This window comes from Vulpes lagopus, chromosome 5, assembly GCF_018345385.1.
Source record: "Vulpes lagopus strain Blue_001 chromosome 5, ASM1834538v1, whole genome shotgun sequence".
Classification (NCBI taxonomy): Eukaryota; Metazoa; Chordata; class Mammalia; order Carnivora; family Canidae; genus Vulpes; species Vulpes lagopus.
Window position 1 is genome coordinate 108,872,730 of NC_054828.1, and position 12,445 is coordinate 108,885,174.

Below are 12,445 nucleotides of genomic sequence, written 5' to 3' on the forward strand. Positions count from 1 at the left end.
GATCAGCTTTTCCATTTTTGAAAAGTCAGCTGGGATTCTGATCTGATAGGAATTGAATTGACTATGGAGACCAGTTTGGCATGTCTTAGACTACCATAACAAAATACCATAGATTGAATGGCTTAAACTTAAATTTATTTTCACAATTCTGGAGACTAGAAATCCAAGATCAGAGTACTAGCAGGGTTGGTATCTGGTGAGAATTTTCTTCTTGGGCTGCGGATGGCTGCCTTCTCACTGTTTCTCCACATGGGGGAGAGAGAGACAGAGAGAGAGATCTTTTTCTTCTCATAAGACCACAGTCCTACATCTAATTAGAGCCCCATGCTTATGATCTCATTTGACCTTAATTATGTCCTGAAGACCCTATTTTCAGATACAGATACAGTCACATTAGGGGTTCGGGCTTCAACATATGCATTTTAGGGGAACACAATTTAGTCTATAGCAGGAAGTATGACATCTTAAAAATATTAAGGCTTCTAATCCATGAACATGGGATATCTTCCCATTTATTTAAGTGTTCATTAATTTCTTTCAACAATGTTTTGTAGTTTTCAGTATATAAGTCTCATTCCTTTTTTGTTAAACTTATCCCGAAGTATTTTGGTGCTATTATTTTTATTTATTTGTTTGTTTGTTTGATTCAATTAACATATAGTGTATTATTAGTTTTAGAGGTAGAGTGTAATGATTCATCAGTGTTATATATAATACCCAATGCTCATTACATCACATGCCCTCCATCACCCAGTTATTCCATCCCCCCCACCCCATTCCCCTCCAGCAACCCTCAGTTTCCTGTGATTAAGAGTCTCTTATGACTTTTGATACTATTGTAAATGGATCATTTCTGTAATTTCACGTCAGATCCTCATTGCTAGTTTCAATGGATATTTGATCCTATATCTTGTAACCTTGGTGCACTTCCTTATTTGTGCTAGTAGTTTTTTAGTAGATTCCTTAGTGCTTTACATATAAAATCATATCATTTGTGAAGATATAATTTCACTTCTTCCTTTCCAAGCTGTTCCAACCATTTATCTCTTCTGTGTTTTGTTCTTATTGTTCTCTTCCTGTCCCCTCATTCTGATTATTTGATTTTTAAAAGATTTTTATTTTAATTTTACTATTGAATTTGTAGTTATTCTTTTTTTAAATTGAGGTATAATTTACATATTATATTAGTTTTAGGTGTACAACATGATTCAATGTTTGTATATATTGTGAAATGATCACAGAGAGTCTAGTTAACATTGAACCTTACACATAGTAGTTATTTTTTTGCTAAATTTTTTATAGGGTTGTCCTATAGATTTCAACATACATCATAACTGTCACAATGTAGTTATACTACATTGCGATATACTGCTTCACTTAAAAAAAATAGAAATTTTGCAACCTTATAAACTTGTATCTCACCATCCTTTATATTTTTATCAGTTATCTTTTCCCTTCAGTCACAAGAACTTTACTGCTTATTGTACTGAGGTTATGAATATTCATAGTTTTTGTTTAACTGAAAATATTCATATTTCACCTTCATTATTGAATAATACTTTTTCTGGATATAGGTAGAATTCTGGGTAGAGAGTTTTTTTCTTTCAGCATTTTAAAGATGTTCCACTCTCTTCTGATTTACATTCTCTTCTGATAAGAAGTTAGCTTTTTCTTTATTTTCTTAAAATTTTTTTAGAAGTTAGCTGTTAATCAGATTGTTGTCCTCCTAAATATAATATGTTGTTTTTCTATTGCTGTCTTTAAGATTTGTCCTTTATCTTGGACCTTCAATAACTTAAATATGACTTGCTTCAGCATGGACTTTGTAATTTTTCTGCTTATTTCTCACTGAATAATTTGAATTTGTAAATTTCTGCCTTTTATCAAATTATCTTGAAGTTCACTTATTCTTCCTTCCATCTTCTTTGTCCAGTTGTATGTCTATCCCATAAATTTTTATTTCATAAATTGGATTTTTTGGTTCTAGAACTTTCTTTCTTTCTTTTCTTTCTCTCTCTCTCTTTCCTTCTTCCTTTCTTTCATTTAAAAATCAATTAACATATAGTGTATTATTAGTTAGAATTTCCATCTTAAAAAAATCACTTCGATATCTCACCATTTCCCATTTCTATACTGTGATTTCAGGCATTGAAAGCATATTTTGTTTTATAGTTTACTGAGGTTAATCATTGCTGCTGATTAAATTGTGTCTCCCTCAAAATTTCTTCTTCTTCTTCTTCTTCTTCTTCTTCTTCTTCTTCTTCTTCTTCTTCTTCTTCTTTTCTTCTTCTTCTTCTTCTTCTTCTTCTTCTTCTTCTTTTCTTCTTCTTCCTTTTCTTTTTCTTATTCTTCCTCTTCTTTTTGGAGAGAGAACACGAGTGGGGGTGCAGCAGGAGAGGGAGAATCCTAAACAAGCTCCACACTCAGCATGGAGCCCAATGGGGAGCTTCATCCCAAAACCCCGAGATCATGACCTGAGCTAAAACCAAGAGTACAACTTGTAGCCGACTGAGCCACTCAGGTGTCCCTCTCCCTCAAAACTTCTATGTTGAAGTTCTAACCCCAAACATGTAAGAATGTGATCTTATTTGGATATAGGATTATGGAAGATATAATTAGTTAAGAGGAGATCATACTGGAGCAGAGTGGGCCCTTAATCCAATATGACTGATGTCCTTATAAAAAGGAAAAATTTGGACACAGATATATACACACAGAGTAAAGGCTATGTGAAGATTCAGGCAGAAATGGTAATGAAGCTTCTGCATGCCAAGGAATGCCAAAGATTTCAAGCAAATTATCAGAAGCTAGAGGAGAGTCATGGAACAGATTATCCTCCAATGCCCTCAGAAGAACTCACTTTTCTGAAACCTTGATCTTAGACTTCTGGCCTCCAGAAGTGTGTGGCAATAAACTTTTGTTTTTCAAGCCATCAAATTTGTGATTGCTGAGTGTGTTAGGGGTGTGTGTTTATTTTGCTTGGGGTTTACCAAGGTTCTTGGATCTGTAAGATGGGATTCTCAGGAAATTTGGAAAATGTCACAGGTATCAGGAAACACCCTCAAACTGGGCAGATGGGACAGTGTGCCTTTCCTTGGTACAGCCAGTAGGACAGGGCAGGGGTGATGGGGAGATACTGAGCGGTGCTCCTGAGAGGTAGTGAGTTGGAGTTAAGAGAGAAGGATAAAGAAAGCCAAGGAAAGAGGGAGGGCTAGGGTGGAGCCTGGAGTAGGGACCAGAGGGGAACAATAATAGGGATAAAGTAATGCCTATTAGAGATGGGACGAGAAGATGAAGAGTGATGTGAGCAGCACTCGGGAAGAGAAGGCCAACGTAGAGGAGGAAACCAGGTCAAAGTGAGACGGAAGAGATTAAAAGGGGCATGAAACGTAGGCGGAGGGCAGCCAAGGACGTCTGCGTAGTGAATCCGCGGAGGGAGGAAGAAATGGAGAGTGAACAAGGGGGTGAGGGATGAGAAGAGGGTGGGAAATAGATGGAAGAACCACGTCTGGATGTTCAGGGCACAGTAGCATCTCCAGCCACCACCGTGTGGGACCCGACTCACTCACGCGAGGAGCGCGGAGAGGGCGTCCTGCGGCCGAAGCCGTGGACGTTAGCCGGGGTCGTGCGGCTGCAGGGATCCGGGGGCGGCGGGGAGGCCAGGGCGGACCGACGCCTCACTACTCGGGGCCGCAAGCTTGGCTGGTGCCCCCGCGCTGGGGGCGCGCCTCGTGGACGGAGGCGGGCGGCCCAGGGCGCACCAGCACGACAGGGGCCGACCGCGGAGGACCGAGGGCCCCGGGGGCGATGGGCAGAGGGGCCACCGACTGAGCGTGGCCAAGGAGCACCGAGGCCCTGGGCAGTCGGCGTGGCGCGCGCGGGAGGCGCTGCAGGCCGAGCCCGGGGTCGGGTGGGAGCGGGGGCAGGGAGGGCTCGGGGCGGATCTGGAGGCTCGAGGCGGCGGCACAGACCACGGCCCAGGGCTCAATCGCCCCGTGATTTAGTTCCTCTCCTGAGTTCCTAGTCCTAGGAGCTGCGGCCGCAGAGGGCGAGGGGCGAGGAGCGGGTCTTCGAAGGGCAGCTCAAGGGGGCGCCGGTGCAAGGCGGTGGCGAGGTGGGCGCGCCGGCGGGGGCCCCCAGGACCCGCGGTCCTGCCCTGGCGCCAGCGCTGCGGCAGGGGCATCGACGCTGAGCCGGGCGAGGGCTGGCCGCGCGGGGCCGCGGGCAGGATGGAAGGGCGGGAGCCAAGGCCGAAGGGGCGGACGCAGGGTGGCGTCTAGCGCCCCATAAAGGGGCCGTGAAGACCGCGCTCGCCTGTGCGCGGGCGGCGGCACCGGCCCCGGCCCCGGCCCCGGCGGGGAGCGCGGCGCGATGCCCATTCGCTGCCAGCAGAGCCCGGTGCTGGCAGGCAGCGCCGCTTTGGCGGCCATGGGGGCCCTGGTCCTGTGCCTGGCCAAGCCCTCGGGCTACGGGAAGTACTCGGAGGGCCTGACGCCCGCCGCCCCCCGCCTGCCCGCGCGCGCCGCCTGGTTCCTGCAGGAGCTGCCCTCCTTCGCGGTGCCCGCGGGGATCCTCGCCCGGCAGCCGCGCGCTCTCCTCGGCCAGCCTGCGACGGTGCTCCTGGGCCTCTTCTGCGCGCACTACTTCCACAGGTAGCGGTTGCCCCCTGCGGGCGCGGCGGCGGCCCGGCTCTCGGCGTCCGGGAGCGCGGCGCCCCCGGGAGCGCCCCGGGCCCGGGCGAGCAGCCGTCGCGGGGCAGATCCGCCGGCTGCGGCGGGGCGGGAGCTCGAGCCCCTCTCCCCGCTGCAGCTTCCGACACCTTTCCTTGGCGGGGCGCGGGCGGGGCGGGGGCGGGCTGCGGCTGGGAGCCGGAGGGAGTCTGCGGAGCCGCATCTCCCGAAGGAAACCCGGCTCCGAGGGGCGGCTGACCCGGTGTTCGCGGGCCTGGGCCGGTGCGAGAGGATGCGAAGGGGCCGCCGGGCGCAGCGAGAGGGGCGCCCCGCCTGCCCGCGCCCTGCGCGCCGAGGGGCCGCGCGGGCCCCCACCGCTCTACCTGGACAGCTCCCGGGACGCAAGCGAGGAAGAGTCGCGGGTGCTGCGCGGCTCAAACGGTCTTCCGAGTTAGGAATCCCAAATTGGGGGCAATTTTGCCTCCTGGTGTATAAGGAGAGCCTGGAGAAGGACTGCGGGCCCCGGGGGGAGGGAAGGGCGCCCGAGCAAGGTGCCCGGCGCGCACACTCCTTCCCTGTCTGTGGTCCGCAGCGGCCACTGTCCCCTTGCGCGCTCCGCGTTTGGCATCTCCCCGCTTGCGAGACCAGAAGCCGGGCTGAGCGCGGCGGGGGGCTCCCCCGGAGACCACGCAGCGGGCGCCCCGCGAGGTTGGGTCTCAGCCCGTGGCTCTCCGCCGCTCAGGACGTTCCCCGCGTTACGCAGACAAACTCCGCGCGAGGAGACTCCACGGCGGGAAAGTTGCCAAACCAAACCAAGGACGACCAGGCGCACAGCCTTATTTTTGAATTGAGAATTTCTAGGGTCAAAGATCAAGGAAGTCTAGATTGGAAATTAGGGTAAAGAATGCGGGAAGCTGAAAGGCACAACTCCTTTTTTTTTTTTTTTTTTTCCATAAGGATGCCTCGTTTCAAGACAGGAGTTGTAAAGAAACGCATTTTAACCTGCCTTGTCCTCTGGATCTCTTTTATCGGTCAAGATTTAATATTTATGCGATCTTTTTGTTTGTTTGTTTTGTTATTTCATTATTTTATTGGGCCGATGTACATTTCACCATTTCTGAGATGTAAAGCTAACATGGAACTAAGAATGTAGGATAGTAAAGGGGGTGAAGCCATCCACAAATTTATTAAGTTGGAAAGGTAGTTGGAATAGAGGGAAAAACTTGTTAAGGGGCTGAAGGGAGGTCTCTGGTTTCTAAGAAAAATTTCCTAAAGGCTCTAATAATACAAAGGTCAGTTTATGGAAAAACTCTGAGTTGCTCAAATGCCCTTTAGGCAGGAGAATGAGCTGTGGGGCAGCCTGTCTGCAGCAGAGATGACTGGGCTGGAGGCCACGGCTCAGGCCCAGGACCTGGACCTGTAGGTAGCAGTAGGCTGGAAGAAGTCTAGAGGCAGAGGTTACTGCTTTCACCCAGAGCCTTGGCTTTCCAGTTGGTCTGTAGGATGCAGATGCTTTCCTCAGACAAGGAACATTTATGCAATCTGAACTGAGTTCTCATTCTTTTAAAAAGATGAGTATTAGCCATAAGATTAGCCATAAGAACTAAAATTTCAGAAATGGGTGTCCTTTCGGCAAATATTTACTAAAAGTCTGTTGTGGACAAGGTGCAGGTTTAATGAACAACCACATTATCTTACTCAGATTTAAATGGTTTAATTTGTACAGAAAAAAAAAAAAAGGACGTTGAGTGCAGGAGTTAAGAGGCTAGCTTTTCATTTCACTGTTTTTGGAACCAACATTTGACAAAAAATATGATTCTATCAGACAATTGCTTCTATCTTCAAATTAACAACTGTCAGCACCATAAACAGTATTTTTATGAGGTCATTTCCTCTTAAAGTAATGATTAGTATTTTCTGATAGTCCTATTAACATAATTTCAGACTTGTTTTTTAATTTTTAATTTTATTTTGTTTTTATTTATTTTTATTTTCAGACTTGTTTTTGAAAACAAAAGTTACTGTGCACAATAAATGATGACCAGTACATTAAAAAAGAAACAAAGACCAAGGAAGTAATTACCCACAAAATAAGTATGGACATACTGTCCATCTTCTTCAGGAGAAAATTTAAACTATACGTCAAGGATTTGGGGATTGATTCTGACTGAGGGAGAATTATCCACTGAAAACACAGCTCTGGGTTAGTTGTTCCTGAGATGTGAAAATGTAATGTGTGTCCACCTTCTCTCTTGTGTGAGCTCTTTCTTTGAGGCCACTGGAGTCTTGAATCTGTTATTTAGAGTGCTTATGAGATGTTATACTCTGCTGAGCACTCTTCATGAATCATCTACTAATCCTCACACCAACCTGTGTAGAGAGGCACTATTTTCACCCCCACTTTGCAGGTGAAAAACTAAGGAGGAGAAAAGTTTAAATAATTTGCCCAAGGTCTCACAGTAATTTGAGGAGCCACACATAGTTCAGATACAGGGAGTCTGAATAAGATCTCAGGCTCTTAGCTACCATGATAAGCTGTTCTATACTTGAATTATTATTTTTAAAATTCTGATGATAAGAAATATTCACTAAAGAACAAAAGGAAAATACAAAAAAGTAGAAAACACCCATAATTTCAACACCTAAGTACATCAGTGGTTAATGTTTTGGAACATTTCCATCAAGGCTTTTATTTTTCTTAGTTGATTTTTACACATGCTTGTTGTATTGAAGATATATAGTTTTGTTCTGCTTGGTTACTTAATATTTTATAATAAGTGTTTTCCCACATTATCATAGGATCTTTGTAAATATAATCTTAATGGATGCATGTGATGTCATCTTATGTAAAAGCAATAATTTACCTATCCATTAATTTATAGTTGGGCATTTAATTCGCCCCATTATTTTGCAGGAGGGAAGGTAGTTTAAAGTGATGCACATTTTTGCAACCTGAATTCTTTTCAGAAGTTAGGTGTGTTTTCTCAGCCAAGATTTCCAGAAGTGGTTCAGGACCTATGAACATTTTTGTTTTGAGGCTTTAGGAGTCATGTGGCTTGATAATGAGGGTGCGTTAAGAAAAAAGCATTAGACTGCCTTGACTTTACTGTGTTCTGCAAATTGCTGTGACACAGAGACTGAGATGAAGGGACAAGGGATCAGGAGGAAGGCTGGCTCATGGGTGGCTTGGACTCTTTTACAAAATGTTCCTTCAGGACTGTGCAGAACAGCAATACGTCTTTTTGGTTAGAAGTTAAAACTCTTTGTACTTTTCTCCATCCAAAAATCACACACTAGAATTTAACTTCCACAAAGGCAAGGGTTTTTGTCTCATCTGTTCACGACTATGTCCCTAGTGTATAGAAAAGTGCTGGTATTACATAGTTGGTACTCACTAAATTTGTTGAATGCATGAATGAGTTCTACCTCTGACATTGGTGCAGGTGATGAGGATTGTGGGAGAGCCAGTGACTACTTAGAAATCACTGCTGAGATTGCATGGCTAGGTCAACTGAGATAATTCTCCTCCTTTCAGAATCTATTGTTGTGAATGTTTGGATGGTCTAGCCACATGACAATGATTGCTGTGTAAGCATATTGTCTAATCCACTGCCAAAATTGTGTGAAGTCAGTTATCTTTCGTTGACCTTGCCCATAGCCCTGGAATGATCCTTTCTTTGCTCATACTCTCTGATTGATCTTCATTTTCCCAAGAAGCCTTTGTATCCCATGCAATGATCATCATTACCACCTATGTCTGTGGCAGTTGATATCTTTTTCAAGATTTGATATTTAGCTGAAGAAGGAAAAGAAATATCTTTTCACAAAAAAAGAGGACTACATTGTGAAAAGTTGCTTGCGGAGTGACTTTTCATGATGAGTATCCAGAAACAAGGTGTAACAGACTCATTAGAGTCTGTTTGAACTTAGATCATTCCTGAGGCTTAGATGTTGAAACAGATGACATTTCCTAGTTAGCCAAATAAAATGATGGCTTCTATGAGATGCATTTTTGCTTTATTTGTCAGTTCATTCTTCCAACAGCATGAATTCTTTCCTGTTCTTCAAAACTCAGATCAGGATTGCTTCCTCTAAGAAGCCTTCTCTGAGTCCCTTCCCTGTAAATCCAGGTGTGGTACCATTCCTTGGGTTTTCATAGCAGCCAGTGTGGCCTTCTACGATGCACTACACACACCTGACCATAATTATCTGCTTTAAGGGAACTTCATCCTCATCTGTCCAGCATCCTCATTTTATAGAAGTAAAGCACCAAGAGGTTTAGTCAATGAGCGGCAGAGGAGGCTGGAATTTGAGTCTCCTGATGAACCTTGCCAATACTTCTCCAATCTCATAAGAGATGCAGATGTCTCAAATATTCAGATGTAATCAAACCTCATGAAGGAAACAAACTGATGACTGCCCAAGAAGAGGGGGTGGAGAATGAGCAAAACGAGTGAAGGGGAATGGGAAATACAGGCTTTCAGTAATGGAATGAATGAGTCACTGGGATGAGAGGTGCAACACATGGAATACAGTCAGTGGTATTATAATAGTGTTGTATGGTGACAGACTGTAGCTCTACTAGTGATGAACATAGCATAATATATAAAGTAGTCAAAGCACTGTGTTGTACACCTGAAACTAATGTAACATAGTGTGTCAACAACATTTCAATTTAAAAAAAGAGAAATATGTCTTTTTTTAAAAAAAAAGATTTTAGTTATTTATTTGAGAAAGAGAGAGGCAGAGAGGGAGCATGAGGTGGGGGGCAGGGGACAGAGGAAGAAGGAACCAGGCTCCCAGCTGAGCAGGGAGCATGTGAGGCTTAATCCCAGGACTCCAAGATAACAACCAGAGCTCAAAGCAGACACTTACCTGACTGAGCCACCCAGGTACCTGAGAAATGTGTCTTTAAATATAAAACAAAATAATAAAAACTCAAGAAAACTCTCCAAAAACCTCATGAAGGAAATTACTCATTGGCTGAGAGTCATAGTATTGATTGATGCCCACACTGGAAACCACCTAGAAAAATTTCTTCTCTTGCAGATTGAGAAGAAAGGCCCATGCAGGGCAAGCCATATTCTTGTAGTCACTTAATCATGTGTTAAGGACATTCCTGAGACATAATTTGATCAAGTAAGATTAGCTGAAAGACTTTTTTTGGGGGGGACTTTATATATATATATATATATACACACACATATATATTTAAAATGTATATATGTACATATACATAAAATCTATATATATAGATTTGGGGGGATTTTTATGTATACACACACACATATATATATATTTTTAATTTAAAGAAAGATTCTTTAGAATGAGGGTTAGCAAACTTTTTCTGTAGAAAAGCCAGATTGTAACTCTTTTAGGCTTCACAAGCATACAGTCTCTGTTACAACTATCATACGCTGCTATTGTAGCGTGAAAGCAGCCACAGATAATATGTACACAAATGAGTGTGGTTGTGTACCAATAAAACTTTATTTACAAAACCAGGGAGTGGGCAGTATTTGGCCTGTGGGCTCCAGTTCTTGCCAGCTCCTCCTTAAGAAAACCATGAATGGCATAGCTTTACAATCAGTTAATTGATTGTATTCCTGGTAATACTATGATTAAATTTTGTTAAATCCTGTAGCAAAGCAGTGGGCAAATTTTAGAACATTTCTGGTACATTTAAATAGGAATTTGGTAGTAATATCTTTTTCTGAGAATTCCTAGGTTCCAAGTCCTTTATCTGAACACTTGTGGGAAATAGTAGGAGTCTTGGGGTTTACATTTTAAATGAGATGACATTATAAGCACATCTGAAAAATGCAGAGCTGTTTGCCAAAAATGTAAACCAGCTTTAAAGATCTTGACTGTTTCATTTTTGCCACATTGAAGAAAAGCTCCTTCTAACGTAATGTCACTTAAAAAGAACAGATACAGTGAGCAAACAGTGATCCAAATTGGTTAAGTAATGTATATAAAATCACATGGCTAGGAAGGGGTGAAGTGGGGCTTGAACCCAGTGTTCTGATTCTTTATCAGAGCTCCACATGCTCAGAACCATGCTAGGTCCTGTGAGAGACACAGAAATACTACATCTGGTGCTTGCCCTCTGGAAGGAATGCAAGAAAGAGTCATCGTTATATGTCTATCATTTTTAAAAAATTCCTTTATTCATGAGATACATAGGCAGAGGGAGAAGCAGACTCTCTGCGAGGAGCCTGATGTGGGACTTGATCCCAGGATCCTGAGATCAAGACCTGAGCCGAAGGCAAACACGTAACTGCTGAGCCACCCAGTTGTCCCACGTGTCTATCATTCTTTCTGGTGTGAAAGTTGGTGGTGGTGATGTCAGTCTGAGAGGCCTAGAGCAGGTGGGAAAATGCAAATTGAGGGAGACCTAAGGGGGACCCAATCATGCCACTGAATGTGCTGTCTCTGGTGTTTGTCTGTGCTTGAGTTTGCACAGAATAGAGGGTTCTCCTCTCCCCCACCCAAGTTCAGAACCAACTGGGAGATAAACCTAGGAATTCAGCAAAAATGACCACCCTTATTAGAGTTAATTAAAGTTGATTTGGGGCAATATGGCTTGCATTTTAGATCATGTGGGCCTGCTAACACTGTACCTCAAAAAATGTCCAGCAATGCTCACAGCTGAACAACCACAGGCTTTTCCCAGTGGAGCCTGTTCTGAAAAGACATTAGAGTGAGAGATGAGCTGAGCTGTACACACCTCTGGAGAGGTGCTGCTTTTAAGCTCACCAAGCAGGCAATTCACTTTTTCACTAAGGAGGAGTAAGCGAGGGACAGTGGAAAGGCCAGGAGCTGATACTCTCATGATGGGCCCTCAGCCAGTGTGGGGAGTGGGGGGTGGTCATGAATGCTTTTCTATTTCTAGATAGAATAGAAAAGTTGTCTACCTATTGATTTTTGCCAGAGCCTGGCAACTTGGTTCTGGAGCCTGCAGCACCTCTCATTCTGCTTTTTCACTCCCTGCCACATATGGCAATGAGGCCATCAAAATCTGGAATCAAGTTGTTTAAAAAGTCTCCGTGCTTAACCCAGGATCCTTTAATAAGAGCTCAGCCTAGGAGCTCTAAATTTAAAAACCCTGTGAACTGGGGCCAGCAGTGCAATTTGCCTTCCATTTGGTTAGAGAAGAGGGAAATGGAAGGGGGAACCAATATTTATCGAGCTCTGGGTGTTCCAGGAATTATGTTACATGATTTACATTGGTTATCTCATTTTGTCTTTGAGACAATCACTATCATTAATGCTATTTCGCAAATGACTGCACTCCATCTGATTGCAGTGACTGGTGAGGGTGAGTGGTAGTGATGGGCATGCACCTGAGCTGGTCCTGCAAAGGATGGTCTCTTCCCAGATCTGTGGGTGAGAAGGTGATGCTCAGTCAGGAAAAGGGACCTGAGGATCTATGACTTAAAATTGCCCAGGGCTTCATATACTCTGACTTGGAATGCCTCTCCTCTTTTTAATACCAAATATCATTTGAATATATGCCATAATATCTAGTTCTACTATCCAAACCTTAATCAGGCTCCAAGCTCTTTTTAAAACCCTTCTATTATACTTGGGCCATGTTGTCAAGGCTGATCCTAGAAGTTGCTGTGAAGAAAACAGGCAACAAGCTTTTGACATTTTTTCCTATCTGACTGTGAAACATCCCTTGATCCTTTTCTGTGTTTGGTGTCTATTTCTCTCTCCTGCCCCTGACTGCTCTCTGTAACAACAGTATAAGGCCTCCCTCAGTCTCCCAG

At 44.1% G+C, this 12,445-nt stretch overlaps 1 protein-coding gene across 2 annotated transcripts in view; it reads left to right on the plus strand.

Annotated features, from left to right (window-relative positions):
• Window positions 1-4,292: 4,292 nt before the first annotated feature.
• Window positions 4,293-12,445, plus strand: part of SRD5A2 (steroid 5 alpha-reductase 2) — a 40,835-nt gene continuing 32,682 nt past the window's right edge. Inside the window, exon 1 of one of the 2 annotated variants that reach the window (XM_041756770.1) lies at window positions 4,293-4,652. In XM_041756770.1, coding sequence (XP_041612704.1) covers window positions 4,372-4,652 — 281 coding nt within the window. In that variant the 5' untranslated portion in view covers window positions 4,293-4,371. The remainder of the gene's footprint in view (window positions 4,653-12,445) is intronic. The other variant, XM_041756769.1, reaches the window with a different exon arrangement.